We start from the raw sequence: 23288 nt of genomic DNA on the forward strand, positions 1-23288 counted from the left end.
CGCACACACTCCGGTCCAGTAGGTGGCGCAATTTGTGATCCTCCAGTAAACACACAGAAGAAGCAGCAGCTACTGTCCAGTGATGCTGCTTGCTGCAACACGCTTGTGCGCGCTGCTGTGGAACTCTGCTCTGTAGTTTGGAGTCGCTTTTGACCATTTGTTTTCCTCCAGCCTCAAGTCGCATTTTAAATGGACGGAGCTCGACGGACTCTGCATGCTGTCGGCGGCTTAAATCAAAGCATGCCCGACTTCAAAATGCGGACTGACTAGCGTTACGTATTCCGAAAGCTGCCGTTAGCATGAGCTTTACGTGGCTTTATGAGAGTAAGCGCAGAAGATAGCTAATGTTAGTTTGTTTGGCTAACGTTGAGTTAACCGTGTAGGACTGCAGTCGAGTACCAACTAACTTAATGGCGCTAGACAGTTAACGCGAGCGAAATTTATTTTGGTTTGCCTGAAGTGAATCAGTTTAGATGAGTTAGTCAGCAGCAGATGCTAGTGAGAACGTTAGTTCATTTGCTGGATTAACGTCAGCCATTAGGAGTGGGTCTGTCCAGGGTTCATCTGGTTGTTTGATGGGGCTTTTAAGGACCATGATGCCGCACAAGTTGCAGCTTGTGGCTGTTTTGGCATTTGGAGTGGCGATGCTGTTTATTGAGAACCAGATCCAGATACTGGAGGAGTCTAGAGCCAAACTCGGTAAGACCAAAACAAAGGTGGTTCACTTTGTAAGCATAGATTATTGCACTATTATTATTTTAATGCAAAGTGCTCCTTGAGTCTTTCGAATATTCCAGCCGAGAAATTTGGCACAGATACATTTATCCTGGAGCATAATGAAGAAATTGCTTGAAAACAGTTATCGCACACTGCATTACGTTCATTTTCAGTTTTAGCAAACATAGTTTTCTTAGTTTTATATGCTTTTGTCTACGACTCCTCATTTTTATTTCTTTTAGGGACTGTCTATTATTTAATGTACCCCAGAGCCCCGAAGCTACAAATATCCTTGAGCCTCCCTGAATGACAGGGGGAAATACATGGCCCTCCTTCCGCCATAAATAGTAACCCATATTATGATCATAGTCACACCAAAGGTAGCGTGTTTTAGAACCATGACTCTTAGTAAGTCACTAAACACTTTCATAAGAAGTTTATGGTCAATCGTTTGTTTCAAGTCTTCTTCAATAAAACCTTTTAAAGAAATATAGACCATAAAGCAGAGTATGGTTCAGGGCGGGAGTATCTGTGATTGACAAGTTGTTACCATGGCAACCTGTCAGTCAGTCTAGAGTGGGTCGAGCCCACATCACTGTGTAAGTTTAACCAGCGCCATTGAAAAACTTTATTAGGAGCTGGCTGTTCACTTTCTTTGGTGAGTACATTTAGTTTTAAGACTGTTGAACACCAGGGTATCGGGGGCAGCACGCAATCCTCAAAAAAAATTTTTTATTTACAGTCCATGGTTTTAAGTCCAAAAATCTGCTGATTTGTGCCTGCCACCTCTTGTCTTCTCCGCAGAGCAGGAGAAGTGCCGCGTTGGAAAACTCGAGCTGTGTCCGAAATCACCCACGCCGTTTTGTAGTGCTGTCCGAATGTATAGTGATAATTATTATACCCTATATAGTCCACTCAATGTATCCCAGAATGCATTTTGAAAAGTAGTGACCGAGGGGGTAGGGAGTAGTGAATGAGAGGGGATTTCGGCATAGCCTCTGTCTTTTTACGGAGGAGGCTACGCCGCTGACAGACGTGATTGTAGATTTATTTCTGAAACAGTTTGGCAGTTCTAGCAAACGGTCCTCTCATTTCTCTCTAATTTATTTCTTAATATTTTCTAACATCGCCAACAGCAGATAACGCTGCCTGTTGCTAAATTAGCCACAAAGCTAATGCGATGTGTTTATCAGTGGAGTAGGGTGAGATTAATGAGCGATTAAACTGTAGTGTCTCTCATTACAGTCAGCGTCAGAAATGATTAAACCAGAGGGGACATGTGAATAAACGTGAGCTGGACATGTATCTAACACACAGTTGCAGGTCCTGTTGAGGACAGTCATGTAGTATTAGATAATTATAGGGCAGCCTTTCCTCTGTGTCAGAGCAAGATGGTAGTTAGGAAATAGCATTGGATAGAATAAACAGAGTGCTGGTGATTAAACTAGATGTAGAAAGTAGTCACCATGGCAGATTATAACTATTGCTGACAAAATATATATATATAAAATTATTTGCCTATGCAGGAGAACCCTGTTTATTATTATTATGATAGCAATGACATGAGAGATGATATATTATTATAATTTTTAGTTGTAGTACTATATTGGTATTTCTATAGTTTCTGTTTCACTGGCCCCACAATAGATACACTATTTAATTTAATGTTCATTAGTTTAGTATTCTATAATTTATAACAAATCTGATTTTTTTAAAATGTATCCCCCTTTGCCACGGTGTCAGTCAGTAGTGATGTTGTTTTTAAGTAGGCTGCTTTTCTTTCTTATTTACCATGACGTCTTGCCTCTTTGTCTAAAAGAGGATATTTTGAAAATGCCTGAAAAAGTCTGCATCATTTCAGCACAGTGGACACCTCCCCAGCTGTTTGTAATGACGTTTCAAGATTTTGGCCATGCTCCTTATAACTTTCTCTTGGACTTCTGTAATTTGTACTACAGCAGAGCAGCAGCGCGTGTCTGTGTTGGAGAGAATCACATAAAGGGAACTGGAGCCAAAGGGCCCATCATAACAGCCTGCATTGGGGCCCATTGTTACTACATTACGCTACTGCCTACACCAACAACAGTGGCTAAACTCAAAACAGTGGAGAAGAAACGGAGATATATACACCACAACACCACTAGTGTTTTAGTGGCTTTATTGTCATCCTCGTTTAAAACAAAGTACTTCCATACAGAATTACAGTTTTCTTTTCGATGAGTCAAGGAGGAGCTGCAGCTGCACTTTGTCTTGCCATCTTCCATGTGTTGGTGTTACCTACTAGGGGTGGGAGAAAAAAATTTACATTTATACAGGGGGTAACACTTACCGCTAGGCTGACTCCGTGTGTGTGTCTGACGAGTGAGTGGACAAGCAATTGAGAGAGAGAGAGAGCTGCAGAAAGTAAGCGGTGGAAAATATTTAAGTTACTTAGTAAGTTGTCAGTCACAGTGTGACCATTACTAAAAGTCTGTTGTTTAACCAACTGCTGGAAAAGTGAAGGCACTAGCTAACATCTGCAACATGGGTTTTTTAAAATTTACGAGCAGATGTCCCAAATCCTATTGAAAAATTAAATTGTGAAAACATTCATTTGGTGTTGCCCACAGATGGGCACTGTGTGACTTAAATGTAAATCCGTAGGTTACACGAATTATGGCTGTTTTGTTTTGCCATGTACAGTTGTGTGTCGCAAATTGATAAACTACTTGATGCTGAATTATACATTTACGGAGGGAAAATCAAAACAATCCATTCATCAAATGATTCGCTGACATGGAGCCGAGTGTCCCGGGGAGAGGTCAACATCCAGCGAAAAAGCAAAAACGTTACTGCAAGTACTGGGAGGAATGGGGATGGAAATGCACGTAGATCACTGAAACCTTATGAGATCTAAGTGATTTGCAAAGTCTGCAGGAAAGAATTTAGCATTTAGCACGGGGGGAGGCAGATGTCAAACTGCATGCTAGCAGCAAGCAACACAATGCCAGTGGTGCAACTGGCCGTCATGCAGTTCGCTTGATTGTGCTATGAAGTTGACATCACAACTGTACTCTGATTCGGACATGGCTAGAGCAAAAGCTCTCGTCACTAGTGTACTGGAACCCCTTGCTTCTGAATTCGCCCAAACCCTTCAGTCAGATGGCACATACTTTTCCCTTGCAACTGATGCCTTTAATAAAGGCAATGTTGAAACATTCCCCATCTCTGTAAGATTCTGGACCCCCGAGCAGGGTATCCAAAGCAGAGTCCTAGATTTCTTTGACCAGGCAGCCGAGAGCGCAGATGCAGTCAGACACCCTGCTGCAGAAGCTAACAGAACACAAACTAAGCATTCACAATTTCTTGGCTTTCTCGGCTGACAACGCGCCTGTGAATTATGGCAAAAGGCACTCCGTTTACCGAAACCTAAAACAACACAACAGCAAGATCCTGCACGCTAACTGCCCTGCCCACATAGTCCCCAATGCAGTAAAACGTACCAGCAGTGTACTGGAAATAGATGCGGAGACTGTAGTGATGGAGTCATTCAGTAATTTCAGCTGCTCTGCCAAGGGAGTTGCCACACTCAAGGAAATGTTTGAATTTGTTGATATGGAGTACCTTACCTTGTTGCGACATTTCCCGACCGTTGGTTGAGTCTTGCTTCCAGCGATAAACAGACTCGTTAACACCTGGCCAGCTGTGCAGAGCTACTTTTTTGACGCTGGGACGCGAGGAATGTCCCCGAGTCATCTGGGATGTGCTCACAAGTGGTGAACATGGTGAAGAAGGGGAAGAATGTAGCAAGCTCGAGGTCATTCTCTTTTTCTTGCAAAACACTCTGAAGATGTTCTCTGACGCTGTGTTGAGTGTGCATAGTGAGTCTCACCTCAGTTGAAGTGCATTCGCTGATGAACAGCCTTCGAACCAAACTCCAGCAGCGCAAAACAGATGCTTTCTTCGGTGCAAAATTTCACCGTGCTTTAAACTCTGTTGCTTTCAATACTGACAGGCTCCGTAGAGACTTCCTACGTTTCTGAGATACTACGATGAAACTGGACATCTGTACAAAGTCCTGTGTCTGTTGTTTCCACAATTGCTGGAAAGAGAAGACGGTTGGCGCTAACTAACATCTCCCTGTGCTTCAGACTCTGGTCTGAAGGCTGAGCAGGACTGGACAAGGCAGATTCACGTTATTACACAAGCATTGTTTCAAGGGGAAAGTACATGAGCACACACACACACAATATTACCCGGATTAAATAACCAAAATAACCAACATGGGGAAATTATGTCGGTTAGAGGCTCTGAATTTTGGTTTTGATTACTTGTCAATTAATTGTCCAGCCCTAATATTTAGCGTGACCACGCTTTGTCTTCAAAACAGTATCAATTCTTCTAGGTATACTTGCACAAAGTCAGGCATTTTGTAGGCATATTGTCCGATGTATGATTCAACAATCATACCAAACAGGTGCTAATGATCACCAATTCAATTCATATGTAGGTTGAAACACCATCATTACCTGAAACAGAAAGAGCTGTGTAGGAGGAATACAGCTGGGTGAGGAACAGCTAAACTCAGCTAACAAGGTGTGGTTGCTGAAGACAGTTTACTCTCAGAAGTCAGACACCATGGCAAGACAGAGCACAGCAACAAGACCATGGTAGTTACACCGAATCAGTAAGGTCTCTCCCAGGCAGACATTTCAAGGCAGACAGGGGTTTCCAGATGTGCTGTCCAAGCTCTTTTGAAGAAGCACAAAGAAACGAGCAACACTGAGGACCGTAGGTGGTCGACCGAAGAATATTACTGCAGCAGATGAAAGACATCATGTTTACTTCCCTTCGCAGTGAGAAGATGTCCACTACTGCCATCAGCTCAGAGCTGAAGAAAACAGTGGGACTCTGGTATACCCATCTACTGTCTAGAGAAGTCTGGTTGGAAGTGGCTTTCATGGAAGACTTGTGGTCAAAAAGCTTTACTATGCACAGAAACACAGGAACGTGGGTGCAGAAAAATAGCAGCTGGTGCTCTAGACTGATGAGTCAAAATTGCACTATGCACTGAATTGTACTTGTAGAGATTTGTAATCAGAAAATAGTTAGCAGCAACTCACCGCCTGCACATTTACTGTATAATGCCTTTAAGAAGAGGAAAATTACAAGGGCCAAGAGAGCATCCATCTGCCTTCAAATGCGGACTAACAAACACGCTGCAGACACATGGTATCTCTCTCCTCATGGTGTCAGACACTGAAGGGCTGCCCAGGCAGCAGGATGCCTCCATTACATTGAGCGACACACTGCCGGTCCAAGAGATACTCACAAGGCCATTCCTGTAATTGCCTTTAATTAACATTGCAGTGGAGAAAAGAAGTGGGAGAAAACACTTTTAATTATGCCTCCTGTCAATATTATCAGCAAAAGCTTAATTACTTGTTTCGATGTTATTGTGTTTTGAAGGTCTATGTTGTTTTCCTTAATTAAGGCTTGCTAACAAGCCTCGCCGGCCTTAATTTAAAAACTACTTGTTCATTTTTATAACGGACGTACCTTTTGTATTCGTTGTTGTGTTGGTGGCCTCACACCTGCTGTGCGTGCTGGCAAATGAGAATAACAAGCATCAACTAACTTTTGGCTCATTAAAATCCAGGCAGCAGAGAATGCCAGCCAGTCTATAATCACATAAATTGAGGATTATATTGATTTTAGTTTAGAAAAACTTTCCCCAAGCAATGAAAATTTGCTATATTTGACAGTCTTTTCAAAGGTATATCATTAATAATCCATATTATGTTTTCTGCTCATACAGAACGTACCATTGCCAGACACGAGTTGGCTGAAGTAGAGCAGCGTCAGAGTGAAGATGCTGGTCGGGGATTGTCACCACTGGCAGAAAAAGATGACATGGTCATCATCTACAACAGAGTGCCCAAGACGGCCAGCACATCCTTCACTAACATCGCCTACGACCTGTGTGGGAAGAACCGCTTCCACGTCCTGCACATCAACACAACCAAAAACAATCCCGTCATGTCTTTACAAGACCAGGTAAGACCGTCGGCCAATACTGTATGTAGGAGCGGGGTTGCAGACTAAAACAAGATCATAGAGATGTCACAATTAGGGGTGGAAAAATAATCTATTCCTAGATACATCGCGACGTGGACGTGGAAGATTATGAATCGATGAACAAATGTCTAAAAATCTATTATTTAAAGAGGCTATATTTAAGTTTTTGATTTTAATCGATCAAATTGTCATTGCCTTGTTGTCAGTGGGCTCAAAACTCACTTAGAAATGAAGCACACGCCTGTGTTCTCCGTTGCTTGCATCAGCCACTATTCTGCTTTTAATGTGAGGTCTCCGGGTCGGATTCAGCCCTGTGCGCGCTCCCTGGCCTCTCTCAGACTACAGCGACAACACGGCAGCTAACGACCGCTAACGACATGCAGTCCACTAACACCATAAAACAACCGTCTCACAGCAAAACACAGGCTCCACGTAAGGATACAAACAACAATAAAGGTTTATGTGCTGAAGCCCATCAGACCAAACAGGTTCAGATGATGTCGAGTGAGAACAAAGTGAGCATTAGTAAAGCTGGAGAAACACAGAGAAAGTCACGTTAGCTCGCCGGCTAACGCTGAGCAGTTGCTAATGTTACCCGGTGCAAAGTTATATCGCTTTCCACATCAATTCACCAACTAATGCCACCCATGTTGATTTATCCTGCAAGAAAGGATGTAACGGCGAAAAAGCAAATGTGGAGCGATTTGTTTACTAAGGTTACCCTACAGTGATGCAGCCAGGACCATCCAGCTAACGCTACATTAGCCGCTGCCACTGTTTGCTTCGTAACGTTCAATTTAGATTTATTGCCTTTTACCAATACTCAGGTACACAGCTTCTCCACCTCTCAGTCGCTGTAACTAACATGACCCACATAATATACAACCCAGAGGAAGAGCCATCCACTGACACTACAGTAAATTTATTTACTGCGGTCTTATTATTATAAAGTGTGACACAGTCTCGTGATAATATTCAGCCCAGCTCACTACCCGTTTCATTATCATCCAATACATGTAGCTGTGCTGATATTGCTGAGCCTCCGGTGAAAGATACACAGACAGTAAAGATAGTTACTGAAAGCAGCAATCCGGGGGATTGTGCCGAAATGCAGCTCGCTGCGCTGAATGAAGTAACGTTAAGGAGCCGGAACATGTCTGGAGAAAAGCCACAGCCTGCATGCTGGTGTTCCTGCGTTTATTGCAGGATTTCTGTATGAAAGCGTTTGTGTCACTGTAACTATGTGTAAAGTGTCCTTGGGTCCCGTGAAAGGCGCTAAAAATATTTTTTTATGTAACGTTAGCTAAATTAGTAACGAAGTAATAGTAATTATCAGCTGTATGTCATTACTAGCTAACCTACTAGTCGAGTGTTGAGAACATCAGGTAGAAGCTTAGACTAAACTGGTGTACAGCTCTGTCCTGTACACATACTGTACATCCTTCTTCTTCTCATCCTTGAATTTTAATGCGCAAATTAAATGCTTAGTAATTATCCAGGGACCCTGTGTAGAAAAAAAATGATGCATCAAGATGCATCGATAATCGTTTTATAATCGAATCGCAGCCCTCTGAATCATAATCGAATCGTGAGATGCCCGGAGATTCCCACCCCTTGTCACAATCCCGTTTAAAACATGAAAGGTCAGAATATATTAGTGTTTAAACTACTTCAACTGCAAATACTTTACTTATTAATTCAGATCTCCAGTCAATAAAAGCTACTAGACAGAAACTTGACTCCACCTTTCACATGAGCATATTTTAGTACACGATACGAATATTGTTAGTTAGTAGTTTGTGTTTTAAAAGCTGCAGAGAATCACAGCCTTTTACATTGGGTGCATTTATTTTGCTGGCAGTGCCACATAGTGTTAATGCCTCAAAGCTATGCTAGTGTTATTTTTGGCTGCTAGTGCCAAGGTAATATCCTGTCTGCCATCTCACAACAGGCTGCCCCCCACCATCCCGCCAACAGTCTGTTTCCTCTGTACATGATAAAATAGAGACGAGGGTAAAGGGATCAGTCTGCTGGCACATCAATGAGCCCAACTCATTTTACAACAGGAACATTCAAATTTGTATCCAGTAATAGCATTTAGCTTAGCCAAAACTGGCGAATATACTTGGCTTTGTCATATTTTTCCTCTGTCAAACCGCAGACTGTTTGTCAAAGACAGAAGTGGAGGTGGTGTGCTGGTCTGTGAAAAGGCTGTTCAGAAATTGGTTCTGTTTGAAGTTAAGTGATTAAGAAACATGTACTACTTCTAGTCACACGTGCGTGAGACATAATACAGCTGTTGAAACTTGTACACCTTATTTTGATGTAAGAATTACAGCGTTAAAGCGTTTTATAAATTGAAGTACTATGATTTGACCAAGGCTGTAAATTATGTTATAGACTAAAGGCACATGTCCCTCTCACTTTTCAAAATCCTGTTTTTGCCCTACCTAACCTTTTATAGCTTCAGATTTTAGATTTTCTTTCTCTTAGTATCCTGCTACTGTGTAGTCTACCTTCCCACAGTCATCTATTAAATTAAGAAGGAGAAGCGAAGATAAAATGAGGAGAAAGAAATGTAAGATTTGACGTGTGAAGGAGGATACAATACAATGTTTTTGTCTTCAACCTGTCCTTTTATTGATCTTCATTGATCCCTTCTGTCGTACTTTGATGTCTTTTACTAAGGTGAGGATGAATCACAAATAAATAAAGCCATAAATACTAATAACATCATCAGAAGGTTCTGGAAAACTTCCGTCTCTGCAAAACACAACCACACCGACTGTCTTGAGTCTTTAAGCTAAACGGTGCATTGTTTCATGACTCAAATGTTGTGAAGAAGATGCACTTGGTAAGAACGAAAGCTGAGATGATCACAATGAACGGTTTAAGACTGAGCAGGATACCCTGAAAGATCTCTCCCCGACTGAAGGTGAGCCTGTGCTTTACTCTGTTGCCACTGACGCCTCAAACAAGGGAAACTGTTTCCAGTGTGCACAAGATATTTTTCGGTGGCTAATGGAGTGCTGTGCAAGTTACTTGACCTTCATGAAGATAGTGAGGAAACTGCAAATGGTATTCAAGTTCTGATGAATTGCCTGAAAAAGCATGAACTGGAAATAAAACGCATCACAAGTAGCTATGTTCTTTTTAGTTTGTCATTTGTACATGAAGGGGATCACCTTTTCTAACCTAAAGTGTTTATTAGACAAATAGTAAAGGTAACTGGTAGTGGTTCAATGAATGTGTTAAAAGTGTCTGCTGTAAATAAACTATTATTAAACCTACCAAATATTTAGCACTGCTCGCTGACGTTATCCTGGCACGAAAACCTCCGGTGCTTGAGTAGAGGTGTAAAGTTAAACACAATACACTCCCCAGGTGCTCCGAGCTCCCAGTCCGGGCGGAGTTAGCTATGACCGCTAGGCTTACTGAGCTAATTCTATATAACTGCAGCTAATTAGCTGCGGTCAGTATCACTTTCTGTTTATCAGCAAACTTCATAAATCACAGAGAGTTGAGACAGAGGAGCTGAGGGACGTGGGGAACTTAAATGTTAATTTTATGAGGCCCAAAAGTTCCAGTGTTGCCTTTTTAGACAGCGGAGGACGCAGGCAACAAGGCCATGTTGACAGAGCAGCTGTTAACTGCATGTGTAGCCACAGAATTTAACTAAAATTGTGCATTGTAGCACAATACTAACGATGTCTTTGAAAAGGCACATCGTTCATGATCTAATATCGTAATATCGCACACCCCAAGTGCAACCTGTCATAAGAAGTTAAATTTAACTCCCATAATTCATTCAAACTAAGCTGAGCAACATCCTGAAGGTCTGTATCAAGGACACTAAAGATGATTTTATTCAGGGTTAGTGCATTGCAAATACAGAGATGAATGTTGTAGTTCTACAAGACATTTTTGGTTATACTATCATTATTATGGAAAGTGCAACAACCACTTTCATATCACATTAATAATCACATTTCATTCATTTTTATTTTTAAGTTGAAACACATCTAACACCCCCTCCATACCTTTGCTATTGACCCAGGAAGTCTATAAGTCATTCCAATCTGATTGGCTACCTTTTGAGGTGATCTGCTGAACGCCACAGCCTCTTTATGCAAGTGTGCTTTCCGTACAGTTAATCTTCACTAAAACGATCTTACAGTGGCGTCTGCAAAGACTCACTGCAGCTTTGCAGCCTTTAAAACGTGAAAAGGGGAAGCCAGTGTCTTTTGAGCAGAAATGCAAATGTCCAAGTCTTCTGCAAAGCGAGCCATTTTCACTTCCCTGTCCCAGTGTTCTGTTTTTTTTTGTTGTTGTTGTTGCTGTGGTTTTTCATTTCCTGGAGTTTCCCTGCTGCTCCATAATTAGTTTCCATTATCTTTGGCTACAGGTGCGCTTTGTCAGGAATGTCACCTCATGGAGAGAGATGAAGCCCGGCTTCTACCACGGCCATGTAGCTTATCTGGACTTCTCAAAGTAAAGCCCTTCATGTCCTGTAATACCATTAATATCCAGATTAACTACAAACAGTTAGCAGAGCAGATAAAGGAAGGTCATGTATTGATTTCTAACATGTGCTTTAGTGTTGATTAATAGCATTGTTGTCCTTATCTCCCCTGACACTATCATTTCTGTAATCACAGGTAATTATCCTAATGCTGTAAGTGTTCGTCACTGATTCTGTAGTGCAATAAACATTATTAGTTGGGTTAGAAATGTGGCAGCTCTGTGGTTTGATGTCTTTTGGAATTAAAACTAGTATTCAAGTGTCAATGCAAATAAAAAAAAAATACGTCAACCCCTTTCTTCTTTAAGGTATGGCGCGAAGAGGAAGCCGATGTACATAAATGTGGTGAGGGACCCCATTGAGCGCCTGGTGTCATACTACTACTTCTTACGTTTTGGAGACGACTACAGACCTGGTCTTCGACGAAGGAAACAAGGGGACAAAAAGGTCTTTATTTAGAGCTCACCAGCCCTCCTAAAATAAATCTTTTCTTTCAAGGCCCATTGTTTTGTCGGCACATAAATGTATGGTTAGCAAGTGTCTGTGTTGTCTTTTAGACCTTTGATGAGTGTGTGTCGTCAGCGGGGTCTGACTGTGCTCCTGAGAAACTCTGGCTGCAGATCCCCTTCTTCTGCGGCCACCACTCCGAGTGCTGGTGAGTGGGCTGCATCAGAAACTCAACACAATCACAGTAAATGTTTCAAATGAATTGTTTGCAATTTTCAGATTGCAAGACCCACTTTTTTTTAAATTATAACTTACACAATTAACAGCGTCCTAACAAGCTGCAGCAAGTTAAAGTTTAAGCGGGTGGCTGTTGATTTCAGCATCCTTTCAACATCATTCTCCCAAGATTTTGTGGAAGAAAAACATAATAATTGACGAAAAGCAAAATTGTTGTCATACTGCAGTTTGGCCAATGCTTTCCGCATCTTTTGATCTCCACATGGACTTTTTACCTGCATGCAACCAAAGCCAGCTCAGACGTGATAGGTCAGTACGACTCGCATAACAAACGGAAACCAGAACGCTTCCAATACCAAAATCTTGTCCCTTGCCTACAGATATCTGCATTCAGATATCTCTTTAAATAGATTAGCAAACACTTGCTTGTTTCCAGCAACTTACAGAGCAACATTAGTTTAGAGTTGTGTTTCTGGCTGATGGCTGGCTCTTTTAGGTCTTTACCTACTCCTGGAGGAAATATCTCTCTCCGTAGCTGTTAAAAGCTCCAATAAGTTCACTAGCTAGTTGCTAATTGTGTTATTTCGTGCTGAGCAGGTGGTGTACTGTGGGATTTTAGAGCTTTTTCTCTGAAAACAGGCAGCTTGCAACCGAAAACAACACTGTAAGAGTGAATCAAAACAGTAAAGTTTTGGGGGACCGATAACAAAATCAGTAAGATATAACTCGCTATAAAACACCGTAAAGCAGAGGGGGGCTGGAAAAAGAGTGACTCCTTTTCCCTTTATCACATTGTTTTTACATTGTCATTTAATGCATTATTATAAAAATTACAAATACAGCTGCTTTAACTAAAACAAAAACTCTGGGAAGGCCTCAACAATAATTAACTGTATCATCCTATGTGATTCTATAACTGTATAAACAAGATCAGTTTGATTGTGCTTGGTACAATTTAATGTAGACAACAAATCTACAAACTAGAAAATAACTGCAACGGAAAATATGCACTTGAAATATTCTTCTGAAAATCAAGATTAGATATTTACCCAAGCAAGAACCTCCAGCAGGGGTCGAGACTCCACTCGGTGCAAAAAGAAGTCCAATTCCCTCAAAAAAAAATGGCAAAATGACAATATAATCAAAAAATTTATTTATTTCAGTAATTCCATTCAAAAAGTGAAACTTGTATAATGTATACATTCATTCCACACAGACTGATATATTTCAAGTGTTCATTCCTTTTAAGTTTGATGATTATAACTGACAACTAACGAAAACCCCAAAATCAGTATCTCAGAAAATTTGAATATTGTGAAAAGGTTCAATATTGAAGACACCTGGTGCCACACTCTAATAAGCTAATTAACTCAAAACACCTGCAAAGGCCTTTAAATGGTCTCTCAGTCTAGTTCTGTAGGCTACACAATCATGGGGAAGACTGCTAACTTGACAGCTGTCCAAAAGACGACCATTGACACCTTGCACAAGGAGGGCCAGACACAAAAGGTCATTGCTAAAGAGGCTGGCTGTTCACAGAGCTCTGTGTCCAAGCACATTAATAGAGAGGCCAAGGGAAGGAAAAGATGTGGTAGAAAAAAGTGTACAAGCAATAGGGATAACCACACCCTGGAGAGGATTGTGAAACAAAACCCATTCAAAAATGTGGGGGGATTCACAAAGAGGGGTGCCATGTCATCTGCTGGTGTTGGTCCACTGGGTTTTCTGAGCTCCAAGGTCAACGCAGCCGTCTACCAGGAAGTTTTAGAGCACTTCATGCTTCCCGCTGCTGACCATCTTTATGGAGATGCAGATTTCATTTTCCAACAGGACTTGGAACCTGCACACAGTGCCAAAGCTACCAGTACCTGGTTTAAGGACCATGGTATCCTTGTTCTTAATTGGCCAGCAAACTGGCCTGACCTTAACCCTATAGAAAATCTATGGGGTATTGTGAAGAGGAAGATGCGATACGCCAGACCCAACAATGCAGAAGAGCTGAAGGCCACTATCAGAGCAACCTGGGCTCTCATGACACCTGAGCAGTGCCACAGACTGATGGACTCCATGCCACGCCGCATTGCTGCAGTAATTCAGGCAAAAGGAGCCCCAACTAAATATTGAGTGCTGTACATGCTCATACTTTTCATGTTCATACTTTTCAGTTGGCCAACATTTCTAAAAATCCTTTTTTTTGTATTGGTCTTAAGTAATATTCTAATTTTCAGAGATCCTGAATTTGGGATTTTCATTAGTTGTCAGTTTTAATCATCACAATTAAATGAAATAAACATTTGAAATATATCAGTCTGTGTGAAATGAATGAATATAATATCCAAGTTTCACTTTTTGAATGGAATTACTGAAATAAATCAACTTTTTGATGATATTCTAATTATATGACCAGCACCTGTATGTATATTCTCCGATGTGGTAGTCAGTTGTTGAAACAGAGTTATCATCATCAAGCAGGTCTGTTATACGTTATAAACGAATGTGTTGAAACAGAGTTGTAGTTTTATAAAGTTTTAAGGAAGCGCTGAATATTTAGCACTATCTCCGCCATTGTCGTGTGGTTTCAGTGTTAATGCTGTAGGTGAACCAATGTGAGATCCACATTTTGAACAAGCTAAGCAATCTAAAAAGTGCAGTGGGGATGCAGCTTGCTAACCAGGCTAGTTAGCGCCACCGTCTCGTTCAAATATCGCTATGTGATATATATATATATATAGCATTATTATATAGCACACTTAAAACAACCAAGGTGCTTCACAGGTTAAAATACAACAACAAGACACTACACAGTAAAAGTACAGCAATTATAATATACAGTATACGATATGTAGTGATATTAAAATTGCCAAGAATAATAATAATAACAGACTTCGAAGGAAATGCCAAAGAAAAGAGATGTGTTTTTAACAGTGATTTAAAACGTTGGAGAGTTGAACCAGTTCTGATATGGACTGGCAGGTTGTTCCACAGGTTAGGGGCAGCTACACTAAAGTCTCGATCGCCTCTGGTTTTAAGTCTGCTTCTGGGTACATCCAGGAGGAGGAGACTGGATCTCAGCACTCTAGCTGGAGTATGAACGTGAAGAACCTCTGTTAAGTACAATGGAGCCAATCCATTAAGGCATTTAAAAGTTAAAAGTAAGATTTTAAAATCAATCCTGTAATGAACAGGAAGCCAGGGGAGGGAGCGCAACACAGGTGTGATGTGGTCCCTCTTCTTTCCTGTCAGGAGGCGGGCAGCAGCATTTTGGACTAACTGCAGGCGCTGAATAGATGACTTGTCTAAGAGCACTAGGACGGCAGAGACTCCTGAGTCAACAGTAAAAATCAAGTCATTAAAAACTGTGCTGTGACGGGGTTTGAAGCCGGACTGGAACTTTTCATAAACATTGTTATTAATTAAAAATGTTTGCAGCTGGGTAAAAACTACTATCTACTAACTTAGATAAGAAAGACCGTTTAGAGATGGGCCTGAAGTTAGAAAGAACAGAGGAGTCGAGACTTTCCTTTTTTAGCAGGGGCTGTACGCGACAGCGTGTTTGAAGGCGGACGGAACATGACCAGAGACAAGACAGGTATTTATCAATGACAAAATACATGGTCCAACGAAGAGAGGGAATGCTGTCTGAGGGCAATTTGTGGGCCGCAGATGATGGACCAACTCAGATATGGGCTCAAACTGATCTAGGACCGCAAGGCACATAGGACGAACAGAGGGATCATGGTCAGAGGATGTGGTTGCAGAAGATCGAAGAGCAAAAAACTTCTCAACAAAGAATTTTAGGAAAGAGTCACCGAGGTCCAGTGGAGGTGTAATAGGAGCAGAGTTGCAGGGATTTGTAATGGTGTTAAACAATCTTGATTTTTTTTAATGTTGCAAAAAATCAAGATTGCGGCGCCCAAAATGCCAAACATCAAGGCTTTAAATGAGTAGTGCACAAACCAATGGGTGACGTCATGGTGACTACGTCCACTTCTTTTCTATGTATTTACCTCATAGTTCAGCCAAAAAGCACATTTTGAAACTTACTTCAGCATCAGAAGCAAATCATTGAATTTTTCCTGCACGGATACTACGTTGGGGCACAAACAGTAGAAACACAAACTGATTGATCTCAGATTTATTGAAAGTAGTTAATAATGTGTGCAGGAACGTAGGCAGTAGTTGGGCCCTGGAACAGGCCAAGTACAACCTGCTGAATGAGTACCTGCTGGTTGGAGTAACTGAGGAGCTGGAGGACTTCATCATGATCCTGGAGGCAGCACTGCCACGCTTCTTCAAGGGAGCCACAGAGCTTTTCAGAACAGGTACACACAACAAATGCCGCCTCCTTTTTTCCAGAGGGTCCAACTGCAACTTCCATTGCAGACCTCCTCTGTCAGGCTGGTCAGGACAGGAAATACACGCAAAAAATACAACATTAAAGCGTGCGATTTCACAGGAAACGCAGTCAAAAATTATAATATTTAATCATGTAGACACTTATAGGGGAAGGGATTTTGTCGTTGATTTATATTTAATTATTTAGTCAACATTTTAACAGGAAACTAGCAGGCTAATTCCTTTAATATAGCATATTGATTTGAGCCTATTCTACTTAACACATTTACTTGCCAGTGTAGCAACAAAGCCCACTGTATATCGCTTCAATCATTCTAGTAGTAACAGTATCTTTTTTACAGGCACTATTTATTTGCCCCAGATGTGTGTGATACTGCAACAAAGTTTAAGTTTCAAAAGCCTGAAACAGACTACTGCCCAGGGAGAGACCGCAAATCCGCCCTTTAGGGTATCATATTAATTATTAATCCTGTCGTAATGACAATTCATGCGGTGCGCAGCATAGTTCGTTTGGAAAACGTGTTTATTTTAGCCTGTTTATCGTATTAATGTAAATAATTATTTCAATGAAAATACATATATGATTAAAAATAATGGCTGTAGGTAAATGAACTACTGACCCCCACAGATGCATGATTTTACTGCTTCCAGAAGAGCTCAGACCCTCCTTATGGACCGTAACTAGAACCCTGCTGGATCAAATGGACTACAGCTTGTGGACAATCAAACTGTAAATTCCCTAAACATGAACAAAACAGCTGATTCAAACTGTCAACTCGTTATGAATCCTGAAGCTGCTTCAATCAGCTGTGAAGCAGGGAGAGATTAAATCATGCAGGACAGGCGGTAACTTTCTCCAGGAGAGGGTTGGGAAACACTGTCGTAGTAACGCTACATAAACTTCAATTCAACTAAGATGAATTCATAGAGCCAGCAAAGTCTTGTCCTGTGTAAGGGCCCTGGTCCACCAAAGCGTTTTTTTCTGATGCCAGCGTCTTTTTTTCACTTCATTCCAATGGGAGCGCCGCGTTTTTACAAGCTGGTAAAAACGGCAGCAGCGTTTATTTTACAGACGCCGAGAGTTGAAAAATGTTAAACTTTGGGGAAAAACGCTGCGCTCGTCACTGTCACTTTTTCCCCAGCCGTCCAATCACAGTGCAGGAGGGGCGGGACAAACACCATACCGTAGCAACAGTTACTATCCTGGAACCGGGCCTCGTCCACTTGGACCAAATGGTGGTACTCGCCGAGATGTTACCGCGCCCACAAAATCATAAACCCACATACGGCCAGTCCGTCCTCTCTCTCTACCTGCTTCAGCCTCCTCTTCATACAGAGCAAGAGCCAGAGCAAGTAATCTACTCTGTGTTGACATTTTTACATCCAGTAACGTTAGGTAGAATTACTTGCAACCACGGATTTAATGTATCATAGCAACCTAAGCAGGAGGAAAAACCGCTGCGCCTCAAACGCACGCTAGCGTTCCCTGCTGGGCGTTTACAGAAGAGCAGCTGGCGTTTTCAAGTGTGAAAAAGCTATACCGAACGGTCTAAACAATATAGATCTTTATTTTATCTTCTTTTGGACAAATAACTAACCTGAGCATCATAGTCAACATAAGACAAACGCAGACCTGGGCCCTTTCTTCACAAATGCTTCACAAAAAAAGTTTAATAAAGCCGAACACACAGTAGCTTCATACAGTCTGAGTAGCTTACATTATCCAAAGGAAATAAAGCGAATCCTACTACTTCAGGAGCTAACGCTAGCCACCGTTGGTGTAGCCTAATGTTACCTATGTAGAACGACAAATAACCTAACTTACACGCATGTAACATTCTGTAATTTGTGTGATTTAGATGTACAATATTGACAGCGGTAGATATTTTGACGGCGAACATATACCTAGAGCAACGCATTCAGACTTTACTCAACGTTTGGGAAAATGCTAAGCAGTCACCTGCCGTTGTCGCGATGTGTAGAGTAGCAAAACAACCGAGAATGCATCACGTTACGCCCTGTGGGGGACCGACAGTTTATTTATGGTTATTTCCTGTCCTGACAGTGGAGGTCTGCAGTTGGACCCCTCTCCCTTTTTTTGAGGTGTTCATTAGTGAGTTCTGCTGGTAGCGAAATCATCATTCAAGTGAAGAATTTATGTTACTAAGCTTTTTTGGTTCATTAATCTGTAGTAACCCTGCGTTGTCTAGACTGACGCTCATTAAACGTTCCTGTGTTTCTCCAGGAAAGAAGTCCCATCTGCGAAAGACCACCGAAAAGAAGCCTCCAACCAAAGAGACAATAGCCAAGCTGCAGCAGTCTGACATCTGGAAAATCGAAAATGAGTTTTACGAGTTTGCACTGGAACAGTTTCAGTTTGTGCGTGCCCACGCAGTCAGGGAAAAGGATGGAGAACTTTATGTCCTGGCTCAGAGCTTCTTCTATGAAAAGATCTACCCCAAAGTGAGCTAGAGGTGTAGCCAAGAGTGACTAGGGCTGCACAGGGACTTTACAAGGCCTCAATTGGAAGTCATTTACACTGAGACGCACACGTTCATTGAGTGATGCTGGTGAAAGCTCAAGTGCTTTTTCTGGGATTTAGATTTTGACACTGTTGCAGTTACAGAAAATCCCTTTCAGGCAGTACAGTGGAATTTCTACAAGGAATGTGTGTTTGCTGGTGCAGCTGTTGAGAAAACCTAACATGGATGAACAGTCAAGTCTGAACGGTGAGAAAGAATCTGAGCCCAGAGCTGGGTGAAATAGTTACTGAATGTGATGCATCAAAACCCAAACACAAGCAGCCTTTGATTTATGACGTTCTGGTTTGTTTGTTTTTTTTGGGGGCGGGGCAAGTTCAACAAGTTTAAAACCTTATTAAAAAAGAGTTTTTCTGTCCCCTGACACATTTGAAAATGAAATGAGCTCAGACAGCTTGTTAAGCTCCGCGTTGCATTACTTTCTTTTTTTTCCCCCATACTACGTTTTAGCTGCACAAACTCTTTTTTAAAAACTGATAAAACTGTTACAAACACACAAATCTCGAGCTGCATCTGTACATACTGTAATAACATGCCCTGAACATGTTTTTGGACCAAACAGTAGAAAAAGATTGGACCATTGCATCATTGGTGCGTGACTAACAAATGTTTTTATGTTATGTTTTTTTTTTTTATCCCACTGAGATGTTCTCAATGTTTACACTTTTTTTTTTATTTTTTTAGAATTCTACCACAGAGATAGTGACGTGCATGTGATTATGTGAAAAAGAACAGAAAGTTTTGACTTCAGGGATCACCAGAGCTTTGACTTGGTCGCAGAGTCATTTCCAGCAGAAAGAGAATGGGCCAGAGGTCAAACTGATAGTGCCTTTATTACAAAGTTCATTTCCCTGTGATCCCACAGTCATGTTTCCTCTTTTTTTGCGTGTAATCTTTATGAACTGCAGATCCTGTTTCTCATCTGTTTCACACTTACCCCATTAACAGCCTAAGCATAAACAAGTAACCGCAAATTTCTTGGCACATTTTATTCTTACTGTATTCTTTACTGCGAGTTGTTGATTGTGTCTAATGTGTGTGTTGTGGTCTATTGATGTCTTGCACTAGTGAGGCAGTTTTAATGGCACCACTGTAGAATTTTGAAGTAGCTTTGGTTTTTAAAGGGAATTGCACTTGCCTAAATTTTGGGAGACTTTTAGAGTATAGACCAAGCACCGACTGTGTATGACGACGATGTGTATGAAAATCCCTGGTTTCCAAATTTCCCATAGTGCAACTTGATAGCATCTTTTGTTAGACCCTCCCTGCCTGGAAGGTGGCGTTTACGACACAATTGTTCAGCATGGGTATTATTATTCATGTCCAAACACCATGCTGTCATTGTAGATGACTATCACTTAATTATAAGAAATTTCCGGATGAGACTGATAAGGATTTGACATTAATATAACATCATACCATATGTTCTTTTATCAAAGATTTTGAGCAATATTGTCCGTCCCTCAAAATGTTATCAGGCAGAAACCTTTCAAAACAATCTCATCTCTTTTATGGACAGCAGACCTGCGAGCTTCTAGATAACTCAATTTAATTTCTTTATCAATTTGGTTACTGACGTTTGAATGCAGTTGTAGTACTGTATGGTTGATCCCACGCTAGCAGCTTTGTGAGTTTGTACTGTGACAGAGTGGTGCTTACTAGCATGCTCCCATTAGTGTACTACAGTAACACAATGTCAATGCTAAAATTCTGTTGTGTGTCATTCAAACATCTTACTCAGAAGCACAACTGTCAATATCATGGTGCTAGAGAAAAAGTCAGGGGATCACGATATCATTAGAGTCTGTCCTTTGGGCACCGTGAAGATCTGTATTCGTTCGTTCAGTTTCATCTAACAGGTTTTGGATTGTTGGATGGAAGGATTAGTATTTCAGTCTGGTTAAAAGGCATGTCTTTTTCTTTTTTTATGTTTTATTGCATCAATCAAAAAATGAAGAGATTTCAGGCTTGGCGAAACAGGTGGGACAACCAGTCAATCTCAATATCCCTAAAGACCCCTCACAAAAACATGGTTCCTGCCTACAGCCTAAAAACAATAACCAAAGTAGAAGCAGCAAAGCGCAAACCATCCTGACTTTTAAAATGGATCCTACATTTTCCATTATGCAACTCAATTGCATCTGTGATTTGCCAGGTAAATGCAGAAACTAAGGATAATTTTCATAATTCATTCATTTGCTGATTCTTGTCTCAATTAATCATTCGGTCTAACAAACAAACACTGAAAATAGTGGGAAAAGCCTCTCACAGAGCCCAAGATGACCTTTTCAAATTCCTTGTTTAGTCTGAAGAACATTCTAAAATCGGTTATCTTTATCTGTAACAAGTTTTTTTTTCTTTCAGTCTAAAAGATATTCACTTTCCAGTTTTATAAAACGAAACGCAAATAAGCCCAGCGTTTGAGAAGCTGGGTCCAAAGAATGTTTGCAATTAATTGATTGATTGTAATGCAGGCTTTCTATTAAAATATGTCCAAATGAAAATTACTCCATGAGTAATTTTTTCAGACTTAACGAAGCACTTCCAAAACTGTTTTCACAAACTGAGTAGCACAGTGACTGATATATTGACTTTGATTTTTTAAAATGAGTTCCCCTTTAGTACTCACATTAATTTTTCTGTTAATATTAGACTACCTTTTTTTGGATTATTATAGTTTTTAAAGTTATGTCACAATAGGAGGCTTTATTTCACCATTTCTTGCTCCCTTGCAGGGATGTACATGAGCCAGTCACTCCTGACTCCATTTCTCGTCTTTTGGCTCCATAATTACAGAATAATTGCCTCGCTATATCTTACTCAACAGGGAGTACTTAACCACTGAAACCGTGAAATAACAGACTGGGACGGGATGATCTGCTGAAGTCAGCTGTATTACCAACTCTTCCCTCCTCTCTGATGTGAGAATAGACAGGAGGGAGGGAGAGTGTCTGCAGGGAGAAGCACTAGCACGCTCCAGTTCTTGTGTCTACACAGAGACGAGCACAAAGGCCCCAACCCATATTTGACGCTCTGTGGCCATGGACACAAGGAGAGGCTGCCCGTCTGAGAAAATAGAACTCAATTAACAGTTTAGCTGCAGGCATATTGGAACATTGTTTCATTAACGAGATGAATACAGTCTGATAATTACTTCATCTCAATTAGAGGAAAAAAAGGCCACACACTGTATTGATTGTGGCTGATGAGCTTGAAGGTTAATTAGGAACACAATATTTCAAAAGTCTATCCTTTGTTGTTGTGACAGTTGTGGGAACTGTTTGTTGGTGGCTTTTTGCTTTTGTGCAGTTTGTAAGGGCAGCCCAGGTCTTCCCACTTGATTTTTATCTATTCAGCAAAAGGTTTTTCAGCAAAATAATCTTCAGTCCTACGCCTGCGTTTGAAGTGGACCGTTTTGGCACTAGTTTCTGTCTCGCTGTTCTTTTCTCAGCCACCAGAGGGAGCCGTGGTCCTTCCAAAAGCCTCCAGAAAGCAGCATGGGAGCTTGGACTGACTGAAACGGTTCACCAAGCCCCCATTAATGCACCTGTGCAAAGCCAAATGGAACAAACTAATAGTGCATTACCATTAACTATACAAATTACACCATTAGGCACACTTGGCTCTCAGGCCTTGTGATAGCTATAAATAGTTTTACTTGGTCTTGGACAATTTGTGCTGTACTTGCGTAATGACAGCACTCAAATTAATTCAGTGTGTGCAAATGGGGTACCCATATTGCTGCATGTTGTGAAAGGGGACATTTGGGGCATTTTAATGATGTACCTTTCCCTCTAGAACCACCTTTGTAAGAGGAATTGATGAGCGAGGCCAGCAGCCATAAGTAAAATCAGTAAAATGTCTCTGTTACAACCCATCCAGAGCATTTGATCCTGTTACTGCTGAAGCTGTGCAGAGTAATGACCTCTTTTAGTCAATGAAAGTTGGCTGGACTACTAGAAATGGCCTTCTGGATTGGTTTTGAACCCTTTTTTCAGCAGACCATTGGAGACCCAGCACAGTTTTTGCAGCTAGCTGACCTCAAAGTGGTTTCACTACTGCTCCATAAAACAAACAGAGCAGAGCATCGGCAGCTTGACTGCCCCTCACTGGGACTGTGGACAGGACCTCAAAGCACTTGGCCAAAGGGGACCATTATGTGTACTACTTTTTCGCTGTGTTTTATGTAAATGCACCATGCTGAAATGGAAGGTAAAATTAAGCCAGCATGTCAGAGGCACTGGGCCAAGAAAACTTTAGTGTCCCTCATATTCCTATTTTACTGGAGCCTGGTGCAGATGATAGACTGCAGTTGATGGAGTGGGGGGGCGACGATGGAAGCCATCACCATCATAAAGCATTGCCAGATTCATCCATTAATGGTTTCATGCCTTCTAGCCTGTTACACAGTC

General features: G+C 41.3%; 1 protein-coding gene across 1 annotated transcript; it reads left to right on the forward strand.

The window, feature by feature from the left end:
- The first annotated feature begins 86 nt into the window (after positions 1-86).
- Positions 87-21383, forward strand: hs2st1b (heparan sulfate 2-O-sulfotransferase 1b). Its single transcript, XM_038716747.1, has 7 exons — positions 87-699; positions 6515-6753; positions 11180-11265; positions 11605-11743; positions 11854-11951; positions 16145-16302; positions 18582-21383. The coding sequence occupies exons 1-7, from the start codon at positions 576-578 to the stop codon at positions 18806-18808; spliced, it is 1071 nt and encodes a 356-aa protein (XP_038572675.1). The 5' UTR covers positions 87-575; the 3' UTR covers positions 18809-21383.
- The last annotated feature ends 1905 nt before the right edge of the window (positions 21384-23288 follow it).

Source organism: Micropterus salmoides, unplaced genomic scaffold (assembly GCF_014851395.1).
Source record: "Micropterus salmoides isolate LMB-PRFRI ecotype aquatic unplaced genomic scaffold, ASM1485139v1 Ms_hic_scaffold_13, whole genome shotgun sequence".
Taxonomy (NCBI): domain Eukaryota; kingdom Metazoa; phylum Chordata; class Actinopteri; order Centrarchiformes; family Centrarchidae; genus Micropterus; species Micropterus salmoides.

Bases quoted from the DNA above. Each gene is read 5' to 3' on its own strand.
- hs2st1b (XM_038716747.1), top strand. From the start codon at position 576: ATGGGGCTTTTAAGGACCATGATGCCGCACAAGTTGCAGCTTGTGGCT. The intron at 6,754-11,179 runs GTAAGACCGTCG...CTTTGGCTACAG, and splicing joins TCATGTCTTTACAAGACCAG to GTGCGCTTTGTCAGGAATGT. The intron at 16,303-18,581 runs GTACACACAACA...GTGTTTCTCCAG, and splicing joins CACAGAGCTTTTCAGAACAG to GAAAGAAGTCCCATCTGCGA.